Source organism: Tubulanus polymorphus, chromosome 6, assembly GCF_964204645.1.
Source record: "Tubulanus polymorphus chromosome 6, tnTubPoly1.2, whole genome shotgun sequence".
NCBI lineage: Eukaryota > Metazoa > Nemertea > Palaeonemertea > Tubulaniformes > Tubulanidae > Tubulanus > Tubulanus polymorphus.
Genome location: NC_134030.1, coordinates 15,882,400 through 15,898,469, shown reverse-complemented (window position 1 = coordinate 15,898,469; position 16,070 = coordinate 15,882,400). Strand labels below are relative to the sequence as shown.

The 16,070-nt window shown below is 37.9% G+C and overlaps 1 protein-coding gene across 2 annotated transcripts in view; it reads right to left on the bottom strand.

Annotated features, from left to right (window-relative positions):
- Window positions 1-1,291: 1,291 nt before the first annotated feature.
- The window catches only part of LOC141906705 (uncharacterized), a 49,640-nt gene continuing 34,861 nt past the window's right edge, over window positions 1,292-16,070 (bottom strand). The window contains exons 6-9 of one of the 2 annotated variants that reach the window (XM_074796007.1): window positions 13,038-15,623; window positions 9,666-9,814; window positions 6,662-6,745; window positions 1,292-3,857 (exon numbers count right to left, since the gene is read on the bottom strand). In XM_074796007.1, the coding sequence (XP_074652108.1) occupies window positions 3,589-3,857; window positions 6,662-6,745; window positions 9,666-9,814; window positions 13,038-15,623 (3,088 nt within the window). In that variant the 3' untranslated portion in view covers window positions 1,292-3,588. Of the gene's footprint in view, window positions 3,858-6,661; window positions 6,746-9,665; window positions 9,815-10,112; window positions 10,130-13,037; window positions 15,624-16,070 lie in introns of those variants that run through there. The other variant, XR_012619395.1, reaches the window with a different exon arrangement.

Below are 16,070 nucleotides of genomic sequence, written 5' to 3'. Positions count from 1 at the left end.
CTACAGGGCGGTAACCTGTCTGAGAAATCTTGGGCAGTGTAAGAGATCAATGAAGGAACTACGGTCAGTGAGGATGTGAAATACCATGTTATTCCGCTTTTCAGCGCCTTTTGGTGAACATACACATGAAACAGAAATCAATGACCTTGAGACTCAGCTTAATCATAGAGGATACTTAGACTCCGGAATGGATTGTGGTTAAAAAATATCCCTAGGTACCAATATATGGAAATACCATGTAATTCCGCTTTTCAATACCACAAATGAACATAAACAACTTCCACTGGTTGGAATAACAGAAGACTGGGTAATCCCAATTTCATGTAAGGGGCCGGGCATAGAGTATGAAAGCCTGTAAGTGGGGGGATTTAAAAATCTGTAAACATGTGCAGGGGAGGAGAAAGGTGAGCTCAAAGCGTACATACTTTTTTAAGGCCGAGGGTTAATTTTTTATAGTATGCTCTTTTTACACGTACTTACAGAACGTACAGAAAGCATACATGGTGGAGGTTAAGAAAACCCGGACTTCAAGCTTACGTACTTTATGTACGACCCCTAATGAGTTGTGCCCTATGGCAACACAGGCAATTATCAGATATCAAGACTAAAAATTAAAACCAGTTGACAGTTACCTCAAACCACATTTTTCTCCTATATATGAGGGATAATGAGACTGTTATGGACGCCAATTATGCAAAAAATTGGCTGATCAAAAACTCGTAGGTGTATTAAAGGTCCCTTCCAAAAGTATACCCATCATGAATTTCAACAGCACATGGCAAACTATTAGTTAGAAACAATTCTCTGAATCCAGGTCCACAAATAACTTTTTGGGTACAAAAAATGTCATGGGATGGCCATCTTATGTCCTATCGATTAAATCTTTCAAAAATTGAGAGATTCCATTGGATTATGTCTACAGACAGATCGATGGCGAATGAACGCAATTGCCTGCTGGAACTTAAGTCCTTAGTGTGGCCAAAAGCTAAAATTATGTTTACTCTTTACATAGAGATGTGGAGAAATCATGATTGTCTTGTATTTGCAAGGATGACTCTTTGAAATCTTTCAATACAGTGTTAAAGGGATTCAAAAATCTGTATGTCATTTAGGGTGCCCCTCGATCATTTTCAGGCCTACTCCAATATTAATCCCCAAAACGACCTATTTATGACAAGAAAAATCTGCCATTCTCAAAAAGAAATACAAAGAGAAAAGATACCCTGGTTCAGTTGAACAAATAATTTATGTTATAAACAAAACATTTCTATTCAAGAAGACTAGGATTCAATATAGACATATATAATTCATTAAAATAAAACAATCATAATTGATAATAGGTAACTACTAATAATGATATATAGAATTAATAATCTAGATAACACAGTATAGCAACATCATCATATTTCATTCCAGCTACAATATTGGTCAGACTATGTTTTATGAGAAACACTGAGTAAAAATTACAACCAGTTAAAGCCTTGATTACACATAGTCTCAAGTAATAAGCACAATGGAATAACTTATACATTCAGATTGTCTAGAATTTAAAATACACCTGTATAACTATATATCCCAAGGGCGTGTCCAGGATTTTAAGCATGCCAAACCAACTGAAGGCCCAAGTGAGGGAGTGCAACATGAGACATGAACCCCAGGAGGCACTTTGGCCAACCTGTAGTATTAACTCTTAATCAAATGATGCTCAAGCAAGGACTATAATGGACAATAGTTGACACTTACCTTTAATAAACTTTGTACGGATACAATCAAGATAATTGCACCCTATAATTCCACTATTCAATGATCGACGCGCAGCTTAAACATGGCGCCGTCATTCAATACACCAGTCATAATCAATCTCTACGCATATCAAAATCACACTTGAATTACAAGTGTTCACTTCTAAAATCTAGCAATTTGACTTGGAAAATAGCAGCACTATAGTTAAAAAAAGTAGATAAACCACCTCTGACTGTCCAATCATTTAAAAGCTTTGCCCTCATATGAAACTATTTCCGCCTTATCACAGGTGCCGCTGTGATTTGCCCATTCAACGATGGAAACTTTCCCACGGTCTTACTATCAGCATTTTCTAATAATTCAGGGAAAAAATTTAAAAAGCAAAATTTTGCATTAATAAGATTAATCTTCATCTGAAGTTATAAGTGGTGACACGAAAATGACCTCATCAACTCACTACCATCTTATAACCTTCATGACTACGTCATGACGGTGATAAAATTGACTGATTATGAATTGAAAATAAATTTTATTTTTCAATTAAACAATGGAATTGTAATCGTCAACAGCACCAATTGGTTTTGATCGATATTGGGATAATTCTTTAACATTTTGACAATCTAAGTTAATTAATGATACCACGATAATGGTTTATTAATGATACCACGTGGGTACAATGAACGCGAATAAATTTACTGATTTTGAATTGAAAATGAATTTTATTTTTCAATCAAACAATGAAATTGAAATGGAAATCGTCAACAGCACCAATTGGTTTCAATCGATATTGGGATAATTCTTTAACATTTCGACAATCTAAGTTAATTAATGATTAATGATACCACGATGATGGTTTATTAATGATAATGCGGTATGACTATACATCACTTTCAATCATTAATTTATGTCCGTGTCACATTATTTCCCAGACCATGAGAAATATTATGTTGTTATACAGCAATAATATCCCAACGCACGACAAATAAGTATAATAGAGGGTACCGTGGAAATGACATCACTAAAAGCCGAAGAGAGCAATAACGAAATTTTGCAGCTGGAACAAATTGTCATACGCAAAAAAAAAAACGAATTCAAAATATTTATTAATACACAGCTGTGACCCTGGACACACGCTTGCCCCATCCACCATCTATGCATCTTTATACTTTAAAAAAGTAACAAAATATATCGTAAAATTGATTCATGAGTTGCAACGAGAACTCCATGTCATTATCACAAAGCAAATGAAATCATAATTTTCAAACTTAAATCAACAATTGTCATTCTTACAAGGGGCCAACATTGGAAGACTTGACTAATGACAGAATTTCTTAAAAACAATATCCATAATTCAATGAAAGACTTAAAGAAGGAAGAAATAGAAAAAATTACTATAGGCCCACAATAATATAGTATAATGTATCCAAATACAGTGTTCATATTGAAGGCGTGAGACAATTTTATCAACACATTTGATAACTAATAAACTTCATTGCGATTATACTCATGGCAATCAAGGGCATGCAAAACAGTGGATATTTCACAAACTTCAGCCATAAAATAGATTTCAAAATTACCACCTGACAGATTTCACGATTTACTAAATTAACAAACGAAAATGGCTCCATTTGGGAAATCGTTATTGTGTGGTACAAAAAATGAAGATTCACAAAATGATCTCAATAGTTGCTACCGTAATCAAATATTCTCCAACGAAAAGGCCTTGACACAAGTAAAAATATCTTACAATATTTTGATGCAGTTTGCTCCATGTTTAACATGGGAATGCCATGCAAACTGTGGTAAACAGTGTCAATATGCCTATAGTCATAGTAACAAAACTGCTCATCTGCCACGTACAAATTGAGGCAGTAGTTCTACCGCCTGAAGACGACGTTTTTCTGGTTTTTTTTCTGTTGGTTTACCATTTTCTCCAGTACACTGTGAAGTATGCTGTTGCACAGCAACCTCATTTTCGAATCCGAGACCGCATTTGTTGCATCGGAAACCAGCACGTTCTAAATACATGTGAGTTTGTGAACGTAAATGCCTGTTTAAGTCTGACTGAGTTACTCCTTCATAGTTACATAGTTTACATTTAAACTCACGAATACCTGAAAATTGTACAACATAAGTAGAAATAGTTTTAAATATCTTAAGAAGTGGTGTTGTATCCCGCCAGCAAATGTCATTTCTACAAACGTTGGTTAATCCTCCAGTCACTGCTCTCATGATTTTTCTAACAAAGATATTGGATAGCTATTAGGCTGAATTGAAGCACTTGACTGGAGATTCTTGGTCTAGATTTCCTGTACAGCGCTATAAGATGTATTTATATTATTGATTTGTAGAATGCGCGCGGACAGTGGGTCTAGAAAACACAGATGTTTCATAATGATGTTGTAAAAAAGATTTCAGAGATCGTAGGACCGGTTTTATGAAACGATTTTACAGTCTGTTTGTTCTTTAAGTGTGCTACAAACTAAACTTACAACTTTCCAGTCATTTTCTCAATGGTCATTTTCTCATCAATCCCAAGAATAACAAGGGGTCCAGGAACACCCTGCCCACTTGAAAATTAGTTTCAAATGCTCAACAATCTAACAATTTCAATATTCAACGCCCCCTTGGTGACCATGTACAAAAACCAATGACCTTGAAACTCACTACAATCATAGAACATGTCATGAACTACAACTTTGCAATTGATCATGGTAATAAAATATGCCTAGGTACCATTATAATAAGGAAATACTAGGTTACTCTACCATTCAACGCCCTCTGGTGACCATATAGAATAACTAATTTCCTTAAAACTCACCACAACCATTGACAATTTCATGAGCTAAAACTTTGCAATTGATTGTTGTAACAAAATATGTATGGTACAAATATAATATAGAAATACTAAGATATTGTATTATTCAACGCCCCATGGTGGCCATATACCAAAACTAATGACCTTGAAACTGACCACAATTATAGATTACGTTATAAGCTACAACTTTGTAATTAATTGTCGTTAGGTATCAATGTAATGTCAAAAACTTTTTCCCACCTACGAATGAGTACTAATGACACCGAGATGGCAGCCAATTGCGTCATAGTTGGCTGATCAAAAATACCTCTCAGGTATAAAACATCCCTTTCCGAAGAATACCCATCAGCAATTGCAATGAGAAATGGCAAACCAGTAGGAAGCTACAGGACTAAGAATTCGGGCCAAAATTAACATTTTTGGGCACTAAAAAGGTCATAGGACGGCCATCTTGAGTCCGATCGACCCAATTTTTGTTATGTTGATGGGCCCTGGGGGGTTCAAATATACACGAAAGATCAAGGTAATTGATCAAGGCGTCTTCAAAATTTCCCTCAAAAAGTTCAAAAACGTGTAAAAAGTGGATTTTGGAGAGCAACAATGGCTGCCAGTCGGCCATCTTGATTCTGTCAGGGCCAGTTTTTGGGCTGAAGATGTGTCTAGGGTAGATACATGTATTATCATTATTATTTATTTTTCCATTTTGAATTATAATAATCGTACAAAGTAATACAAATACAAAAATTCAAGATGGAGGGAAACATGAAGAAACCTGTTAAGGTTTATATGATATTCATGCCACCCTCGTACACCCAATCACACTCTCTTTCACACTACATTCACACTGAAAATATTTAAGTGCCAGATTGCAGAGACTGGCAAGGTTATTGAAACATTAATTGAGAAGATACTGTTTGAGAGCACGTTTAAAAACTGGAGGGGATACTGATCCAATGATCTTCAGTGAGTAAGGTAAGTTATTCCAAGTTAAAGGGGCTGATACTTTTAATGAAAATTTCTTTCGATTGGTTCTAAATTGTTCTACTTTGAATGCATGACGTATAAACCAAATATCAAGACATTACCTTGAAGTGTCTTCAAAACTTCCCAAAATAACTGGATTCCGTCTACAGACGGCCGGATGGACGGCCGGATGGACGGCCGGATGAATGGACGAAAAGTGAACGCAATAGCCCGCTGGGACTAAAGTCCCAAGTGGGCTAAAAAATGGACTTCCAACCGCAGAAATCAGGGAAAAGTTTCCTGGAAAATTCAAAACTAGGTCACACCTCAAGGCACGTTTTCACACGATGCACACTTGACTAAAAAGATATGTAGGGCACACATCAGCAGACTCTTGGGCCGAATCGGATCTCTAATAGAGATTTATAGGATTATTCTAGATATGTTGTCCTGATGTGTGTATCAACAGATAAAAGCTGATATGGCTAGCCCATCCGATGGGTAGCGATTGCAACTGTTGTGTCTCTCTATAATATAAGTAATCTGAATGGACTCAACAGTTGTTGGGCTCGGTACAATATGAGACTTTTAAATCCGTGTGGTCTTTAGAAAAATTGTAGTCAAGGGTTCCAGTGTGTGTTATAGCGCAGAAGCACCTCTCTCCAATCAAGGAGCTGGGGTAAGAACCAGAGAAATATGCATTCAGATGGGCCAAGCTTTCTGTCCTGTCAATATAGAAATCGTGTGTGTGTGTTGCGGGATGATGACAATCCCGATAAAAATCGGCAACTATATCAGCTACGTCCATATACCATCCAGTCATTCTCTGATTGCTGATGGTTGTTATAGTCACTGATTTGGGGAGAATGCCTAGGCGGCGTGTATGATGGTTTGACCTGGTGCCTTGTGGACATAAGAAATAGTGATAGTGGCCATAATGTGATATAGCTTTATGTGTTGATAAGACAGCATGTAGAGAATGTATTGACAGCCCCGAGCATTAGTCCGAGCTGCTGTAAAGTGTCAAAGAGTGTCTATACAGAGGACCCTCAGACCCATCACCTTTGGTCACAGCCGAGCTAAAAAGATAATTTTATGGAGAGTTTGAAAGCTCTGGATTACTGGTGATATACATACCCTGATGTCTCATCATATGAACTTTCAATTGACTGCTGGTACGTGAACAGTAGGGACAGAACTGGCATTTATATGGACGTACATCTAGAAATGAAAAAAAGATATATAAGTGTAATCAGTCAATCAGTGTTAAAAATAGGTAGTGTCTATGTAACTTTCCTGCCATCAATGAGACATCTCTCAGCAGGCGTCGATATTTTGGAAACTGAATGATGATGGTTTAACCGCTAAAAAGGACAAAATTTTCTGCAACTGTCTAGAATATGGCATATCAGTAACCACAATATCTGTTGAATATTAGTAACCCCAGTACCAACATTATACATCAATCCAAGCATCGTTTGATGGAGAGAGGGGCACAATATGTCATTATAATACAGAGTGAGGGTCATTTCATGTCAATACCTTTTATTGACTGGGCACAATAACAGCAAAACGATTGCTATCAGGGGCACTTCTTAGTTAAACTAGGGGTCATGGGACACCATGCCAACTTGGAAAGTAGTTTGAAATCTTAAATAAATTGCCCATGGGCAAAGTGTGGTTTACCTTGAAAGCTAGAGGTTGGTTGGAGTAAGGGCATTGCTTGAAAAATCTTTTTAATTCGTGACTTCAAAGTTCCACAAGTTTATATTGTATTTTATCTTTCTTAAAGGATTATTTTGTAGTCAAATAAGACCAAAGATATACATTTGGTTACGGTCCACGTCCAAAAGTTTGTAGGGTACAGGTAGGCGTGGCAGGGAAATTATTTTATATTTTTTAAAAAAATATGTTTCACAATATGAAAAAAATATTCAAATAAGGCCATCCCAAAATAATTGTCTGTTTGCCATAACACCGACTCAACTTTTCAGCATGAGTCGGTAGGTAGGAAAAATTTTTTTTTGCTAAATTTTTGGGCAAAAAAAACAAATTTATCACCTTTTTACATGGAAACAATATCGCAAAAATCATCTACCTTGTGCACGGGAAATTTGTCTACTAGCGTAGATTTCGAGAATTATTCTAAAATTATAACTTCGTCCAGAGCGTCATCTCTGTGTTAAAAATGAAACAGTATATTGAATATGTGCGCGGTTTTACGTTACCAGCTTTCACTATGGGCGAACTCTTTTATCAGATCGGAGAATCCGTTTGCCTCCAATTGTACTCTTTTATTGGTCACGTGACTTTTTGGAGTCTCCGAAACCTCCTTTCTGTCGAGGTGGTGTGATTTGGATTTTGTGTGGAGCCAACCGGAGATTTCGGACGGAGACTTCGGAGGTCATTAAAGAGTACACCGAGAATCAATGGCAGCTTATTGGAACACTGCCAGTTTCCTGGAAAACTTAAATTAGGCCACATTGACAAGGCATGTTTTCACACGATGCACACTTGAATTCAAACATATATAATACGTAGCTCATCTAGGCAGTGGGTCGGTCGGCCGTTTTTATCGAAAATAAAATCTATTTCAATGAATCCCAGAAAAAAAGTTTTCATTCGGTACCTTTGAAGTCGGATCAGTCGGGTTACGGCAAACAGACCATTAATATGGGATGGCCTAAAATTCATATGATGTCACATATCAGAGGGTGGCTGAATATTGGGTCATGGAAACCTCTTCCAATGTAGGCCGCGGAAGTTAAAGTACCGGTACAGAAGAAATGGGTTATTAGATCGTTTTAAATTCTGGAATTTACGACTACAATATTCAGACCTCGACCTATACTTTTAGTTTGCTGCTTAATATTTTCAGAAACACACAAGAAATTACAATTTATGTCAAACGCGCACGCGTTACAGCATCACCTTGAGTAGTGTACTGTACGAACTTATGCGTGTGTCGTGAAGCACTCCGCGCGCACAGGTGGAGGCCTCGTGTAAGTGAATGTTCGCTTACACTTCAATGTCAATCAAAACAATCACCGGGTATTAAAATGAAACAATACCTATGGCGGGTGTGTGAAATAATTACATCCTCACCAGCAATGAGCATTTAAAATTTGCACGTATACGGCACCTAGTCCAATGAAACGTACGCCATTCTATGGCTTTCCCATAATCATTTTAGTAGCGCCGGAATTCCCCGTATATCCCAAAAACAGCCAATCCCATTCGCTCGTAGAGACGACGCCCCCCAATCGAGGTCATTGCAATTTTTTACGAGAGAGCTAAGAATTTTCCCGCCAAAAACAGTTTTTCGTAGAATTTTAACTCAGTTGACCATGTACATCGACGGAGGTTCGCCACGTCTTCAATCGCATCGATTATACGTCGTTTAAGCCGAGAACCAATGAAACAAATGCTCACAAAAAAAAACTTACCTCGATTTTACATGAATTGGCTCAATGCCAACCTCATATCGCTGACAAAGGTAAACCAAAAATTGGATGATATCAATATCAAATGCCCCTGTTGAACATTTACTGAAAACAATGACCTTGAAACTCACCACAATCGTGGAACCAGGGACACTTGCTGTCATATATCATAATGATGACTGAGGGATCAGTGGTACTTTTCTACCAAAACCATGGGGGTTGAAGGCACAGCCAAAAATTAAGGCCTTATTCAAAACTGTGGTTGAGAGGCACTAATAACGTCAAAATCTCAATATCAAGGGGAAAGATGCCAACCCAATGAATCTAGGGTATAAAACCTTCAGTCCTTAACATAACATCACTATGTCATTTATCTAATTGGAGTCTCAGTCCTTAACATAACATCACTATGTCATTTATCTAATTCGAGTCTTACCTAAAGACAGTACTTTTCCTTGCTTGCTGACTCCAGAATTACAGCGCTTTATAAATTTTATCATTTTCATTATTAGCAATATATAATAGGATATAAGAATCTTGCAGCAATACTCAGCGAGAAAAAAATCATCAGCAATAATTTGCCACTGTATGTGTAACTTTCTTAAGCCAGGTTGTGAAATGTATCATGGCAATAATAGCGGTTTTGGCCTAGGCCATATTTGTCCCCTTGGATCCATCCCTGGCTGTATCGAGGTTACCTTCATGGAAACTAATATGTCGTCTAATATCAGAATAATTTGGGAACTCTTTTGGGCAATAAGTGCACTTGTAAACAGAACGTCCATCATCTAACAGTACCGGTCTGCATGCTGCCTCACTCTTCTTAGGATCATACACAACATCCAACCTACAATATACCATTAACAACTTCATAAATATGGTGCTTATTGCCATGCAGTATTTTTTTTATAACCACTTATGACAATACATCAAAGCATATTGAAAGATACAGCAAATATATCCTTAACCCATTAGCACTCAAGCTGCCCGTATCCGCCCTGCCCATTACTCCTCAAGCCGCTTGATTCCGCCCGTTACCTTTTTCGTATGCTGCACAAACATGGTTATAGTGGGATTTGAACCCATAGCTTATGATAAATTTGATACTTAAGTCCTCAAAATACTGAAATACTGGAGCCACGTACATGTAAATGACGTCATCCTGAGAAACCCGGAAATAATTTCCAAAACATAAAAATAATTAAAAAGGAAAGAAATGAGATTCATTTGCCAGTTAATAATACACACAAAAATACTTTTGAAATAATTGAAATATGTTTATCGAACGAAAACCAACCGATCAACGTTAATTGAAAGCCCTGCATTATAGATCCGGCTCTGAACGGTTAAATAATCGAAAAGAAACCTAATTTCAATCCATCACAGCAGTTATACGAGCTGCTCTGACAGATAGAAAGTAGAAAAGAAACCTATTTTCTATCCACCACAGCAGTTGAACGATCCTGCACTGATCACATGGGCTCGCATCAGAGTTGTAGATTAATGTAAAAATGATAATCTGTTTATCCAATGTCAATAGTATATATAGAATAATTATCTAAAATAATGAATTAGTTATTATATATATACTGTAGACTTTGGACTAACAGATAATCGTTTTTACATTAATTTACAACTCTGATACGAGCCTCTGTAGCTCTGATGGATAGAAAATCGACACCACCTAATGTTTTCTATCCGCCACAGCTGACACGTATGTTTGTTTACTTCTGCTGCGCATATGCGCTGTGAGATCTGCTGTAGACGATAGAAAACAACGCTCTCCAGTAAACAGGCGAACTATTTCTCGATTTCCAAAATATCTGTCATTTTAAGAAGATACCGCAAACTGGTTAGTCGAAACGTCGAAACAGCTAAAATGATAACGCTGAAAGAATAATTTCCAGGTTACCAGGACGACATAACTTATACCTACATGATGCCATCTACTGACATTTTGGCGCATGACTTTGCAGCGCAAAAATGTCTTCACGGCGTGAAAATGTCTATGCGGCGTGGAATTGTCTTTTTCGCTACGAGAAACAAAATTATATCTTTTTGGCGGGGATTGTCACCAATATATACCCCATACCAAATCCATATCCCACCCACTAGATCTCATGAAAATCCATCAACAATCATAGGCTGTATCACGCTTACAAGAATGAAATCTTCGAAAAATTGATATGGGCCTTTTGTCTGAACAAATGTTCATAATTGTAATACATCCCTTAAATGATGTAAAACAACTAAAACTATGAGTGATCAAATAAGATACGGTTCAAACTTGGTGAGAGCCTGGGTTTCATTGGAGGTTTTTCATTATCATACGGACCAATCAGGACAGAAGCTCCCAAGTTCTTCAAATTTGAGGCCAGTGCCGGTTACTGACGAAACAAAGTTTATCGACTGACATGATTTTTAATAATCTCACGATAGGATTGCTTTATGTAGCTCACATCTTCACTCAGACAAATCATCGTTACGCGTGACCTATACCGTGGCGAGCGTACTCTCTAACTGATAAAAACACACAGTGAACACGAGAGTATAAGGCGATATTGCCTACGCGACTGTACACGACTGTTTTCAACACGAATGCTCATTGATGTGCCGCAGTTAACAAACTAATATTTATAATCAAGCTCCAAAACGGATCGCTAATGCTAAATAACTTCAATTAATGATGATAAAACAAGTATTCCGGACGTGTAAATCAGACTCATCTCTAAAAATTCGATGCTGTCAGTATCAGCCATATGGCCAACACAGAAGTAAATTTCCGCATTTTGAAACCACATTTTCGTCAGATATCTTGATGCAACGTTACCTTACGCACGGGATATCAAAACCAGATGAATCATTGAACACATCGCACACAATAAATCCTTATATCGTACGCCTTGAATATCAGTATTCGCGCTAGCAATGATGAATATCAACCTATTCAATCATGCCGCCATTTGGTTTGTGAAATAACGCGCACCAGCTGATCCACCTCGTTCAATGTTATGATGTCATAATGGAAGTCAAAACCAGGTCAACACAAATTATACATAACCAAGATTTTGGGGGGTTTCGTCTTTGAAAGCCCATAACTACCGAACAAAGCGTCGGATCTTGGCGACATAAAGTTCTTCCAACGCAAATAGCATTGAATTTTCACACCTGTTATTTTGGACAGTTAAAGATGCTGCATAAAAAAACCTGCTCAAATAAATCGAAATTTTTGAAACTTTTTGGTAAATTTCTCAAAAACTATGAAACCCACGGCTGTCAACTTTGCGCACCATAAAGAAAAACCAATTACGAAATATATTTTTGCTTAATCCATTCAATTCGCCAATTAGTAGTGAAATTACAGGCTACTGAAATTGCATTTGAGAGTGCTAAAAATAGCTTCGAGCGTAGTGTATTAAGCATACAAATGATTATCGAATGGCCAGACCGTTGACATAGGCTCACTAACGCGAGCCAAAACTTCTTTAATGATACAGCATACCATATTTTCCGTCTAATAAGACGATCTGACCTAAATAATCACTTTCCGAACTGTCACTCTAATGCTCCTGAAGATCATCAAAATCAATAAGAGTGTTCCATATTTATTTGAGGTCATTCTTTACTAACATAAGCTATTTAGAACTATTTTGTTACTTTGTTTCTTTCAACACCTCACAGCGGCTAACACATTTGTATATATGTGCGTCAGCAGTATGCCACGTGTGTGCAAATATAGGTTACAATATACATGGCTGTGTGTGTTAGTAATCACCCGAGTGAGTCTACTAATAGCAGTGACTCAGCCATGATAGTATTCACAGCACTCTCACACATCAGCAGGCACGCATTGTTAGCCTCATACTTTGTCAATTCAGACAAACCAATTGACAAATCAGTGAATTAAAATCTCCTGATGATTGGCATACATGTTCCAGTGAAATATTTCACAAGGAATTTGTTATACATAAAACCAAGAAAGGTGCAGTTGTTATGCTATTGAAAAGGTTAAGCATTACAGACGATCTATTAAGATAATATTAATATTTTATATGAATTAATCAACATACCTGGAATGTGTCCTAGATAAGCCAAGATTACTGTTCAATCGCCGTGGATCAACTTTAATATGTTCTGGAGTTAAATGGTGGTACTGAGGTGAGGTAATAACTGGAACTAGACTAGTTATACCCGTTGATGAAACATGAGTTTGGTAGGTCATCATTGGCGAACCAAATCCTGCATTCAACTGTAACATTGACATTGTCAACTGATGATGTAAACTACTGCTGCCACTTGTTGATAAGAAAGATAAATTATCGATCGTTTGTGGATTTGTCTCTATTTCATCGGTGCGTTTTATTTCACCCGGTTCTAAATCATCATCCTCGCCTGAAGCACCTGCACCAGCATTGATGCCAGTGACTAACAGAGCACTTGGTCCAACCGGTACATGGTCAGCTTGGCCTACAAGTGAAACGTCTTTTCTAGCAGGCACACAATCTCGTACCGTAGATGGATAGTCCCTCTTTGCAGGTGCACAATCATTTCCGACAGGTGTACTTTCATTTCCAGATGAACAGCTTCCTCTAACAAATGTGCAGTCTCTGTCAACAGGTAAAGCATCTTTGTCAGCTGGTGTGGGGAAACCTTTAGTGACTGTATGATTGATAGCTGTCATGGAACATGAAAGTTGGATTTTTTCACCATTCACTGCACTATTACTATTGACATTTGTTTCTTCATTTTCACCTGAATTTGTTCCTTCACTAACTGCTGCTATTTCATTACCATTCTTCAATTGATATTCTTGATCATCTTGTGATGATGATAAATTCAAGTCCATAGATTCATCGCGTACATTATTGTTATCTACTAGTGAGTGCTGCTTGTCTTCTAAAATTTTTAGAAATTCTGTATCACGAGTAGATGGGAGGCAGTTATTATTTTGGTGGTGGGTGTTAGTGCGTAAGAGGGGACTGTTAGATGATGGGAGAGGATTATCATCATTTGGGATGATATTGTCATTTTGAAGGTTGATCTTATCTTGGGGGTATGTTTTACTACCTAGGGGGTAATTACTCAGTGGGAGGGGATTATTACTTGGGGAGATAGCAATATCATTAGGGCTACCATTAGTAGCTGGGTGGAGATTGTTACTGGTTGGGGGGAGGCGATTGCTTTGTGGGAGGTGATTGTCGCTTAATGGGTGCGGAGAATTGTTCGATGAGGGGAGGCTTTCACTAGGCGGGTGTTGACTATCATTTAAAGAACTGTGATCTTTATGACTGATTTTGATGGGTTGTGCAGCTTTACGTCGTGAACTCCCACTTTTATTCAAGCTACTGTTCAGTACCAAATCTCCATTAGTTGAATCAGATACTAATGCATCACAAGGATCTGATGGTATAACAATTGTTACATCATCAGAGACGCCATCTTTTTGACGTATTACATCCTCCAGGTTGATAGGGTCAACATTTTCAGTTTCAGAACAAGTATCATCACTATAATCCATGTCTTCCTCCGGTTCTTGCAAATCAGTTTCCTTTGAAAGATCAATTGCAGCATCCTGAGTATTCAGTAGACCCTGCAGTGTCACTGCAGTATGCCGTGAAGAGGTGACACGTGATTTCCGACGCCCAGATGACAAAATGCGGTACAACTCCTGTTTATTCAAACCTGAGTGAAAACGTAAAATGTGGTGGCGCAGATTTCGTTTTTCACTAAATCCTTTGCCACACTCTTTACAGAAACATGTTTTGATTCCAGTGTGAACACGTTCATGGCGTTGTAAACAAAATAGACGGAAAAATGGTTTACAACAGAACCGGCAGCGGAACAAACCGTCGATTCGTTTAGGTCGATGAATCAGAGGCAACCCTGTTGTTGGGGTTGCTACAGATGATCGTTTGAATGGAGAAACAATGCTATCAGGTATCGACTTGAATACTGTGCCATCTAGAAATGAACTGAATGCACCATCGAGTAGCGCAACTTGATCATTTTTGGCGAAAATAGGTTGTTGTTTAACGTCAGATTCAGATGATTTTAATGGTGGTACCACCATTGCAGCAGATGATGAAATTTCACCCGGTTCATATTCAGTTTTGCATTCACCTTTGTTCAATTGAAAATCGCATTTGTCCCAACCGTGTACAATGCCTAGATGTCGCAATAAAATTGACTGGTGTTTAAAACCTGCCAAACAAATTGAGCAGCGATAACTACCACTACTCGTACCAACGTGCACCGACATGTGTAATTTCAGTTTTAACAAAGATGTAAACATGCGGCCATCTTTCCCACACAAGTGACATTTTAACAGTACCGATGTATCACTGGTTTTGTTATTGTAAATATTTAACCTCGATACAACTGGAGTTTCGTTTACGATTGAATAATCCTCAGGATTTGATACCAATGGATTTTTCACTTCGCCATCAACTAAAGGAGATTGTTTCATTTCGATAGTGGATTCATCGTCAGCATTTTTCATCATCGTGCCAAATGCGGCAGTAGTGGCACCAGCTGATGTAGCTAGTAGTGGGTGGTATTGCGTACGGAGAAGAGCAGCTGATTGCTGCATATTGAGTACTTGTTGAGGGTAACCGGGAAACTGAAAGCCAGGAATTGTTGACAGTACATTGTTGTATCTGAAAATATATAATGAGACAGGATAATGATCCACTTCGGTTTGTTTGAACATTGTTTAGTATTTAGTGAATGGTTTAGCGCGGTCTCTAATCAGACACGGACCAAATTTGGCCCGAGTCTGATCAGTGCCAATTTGCCCCAGGCCAATCGTGTCCGTGAGATCGTTAAAATACACCGTTGAATGATCACTAAAAATCATCACAGCGTATAATATCTGAAGGTGTTCGCCACATATGTGCGCGGCAACAGTAGTAGGCTGACACTTTTACAGTTCACCCGATTACCAATCGCCCCGGACCAGCAGAGTGACACTATCATCACCCTATACTTTTACATCATTTTTGGACAATGATATTTTTCAGAACCGAAATCCCCGTGAAACCGCGGATCTGCGGAGAATTCTCATCCCTGTGTTTTTGGAAAAGTAATTATCCTGAAACAGCTGG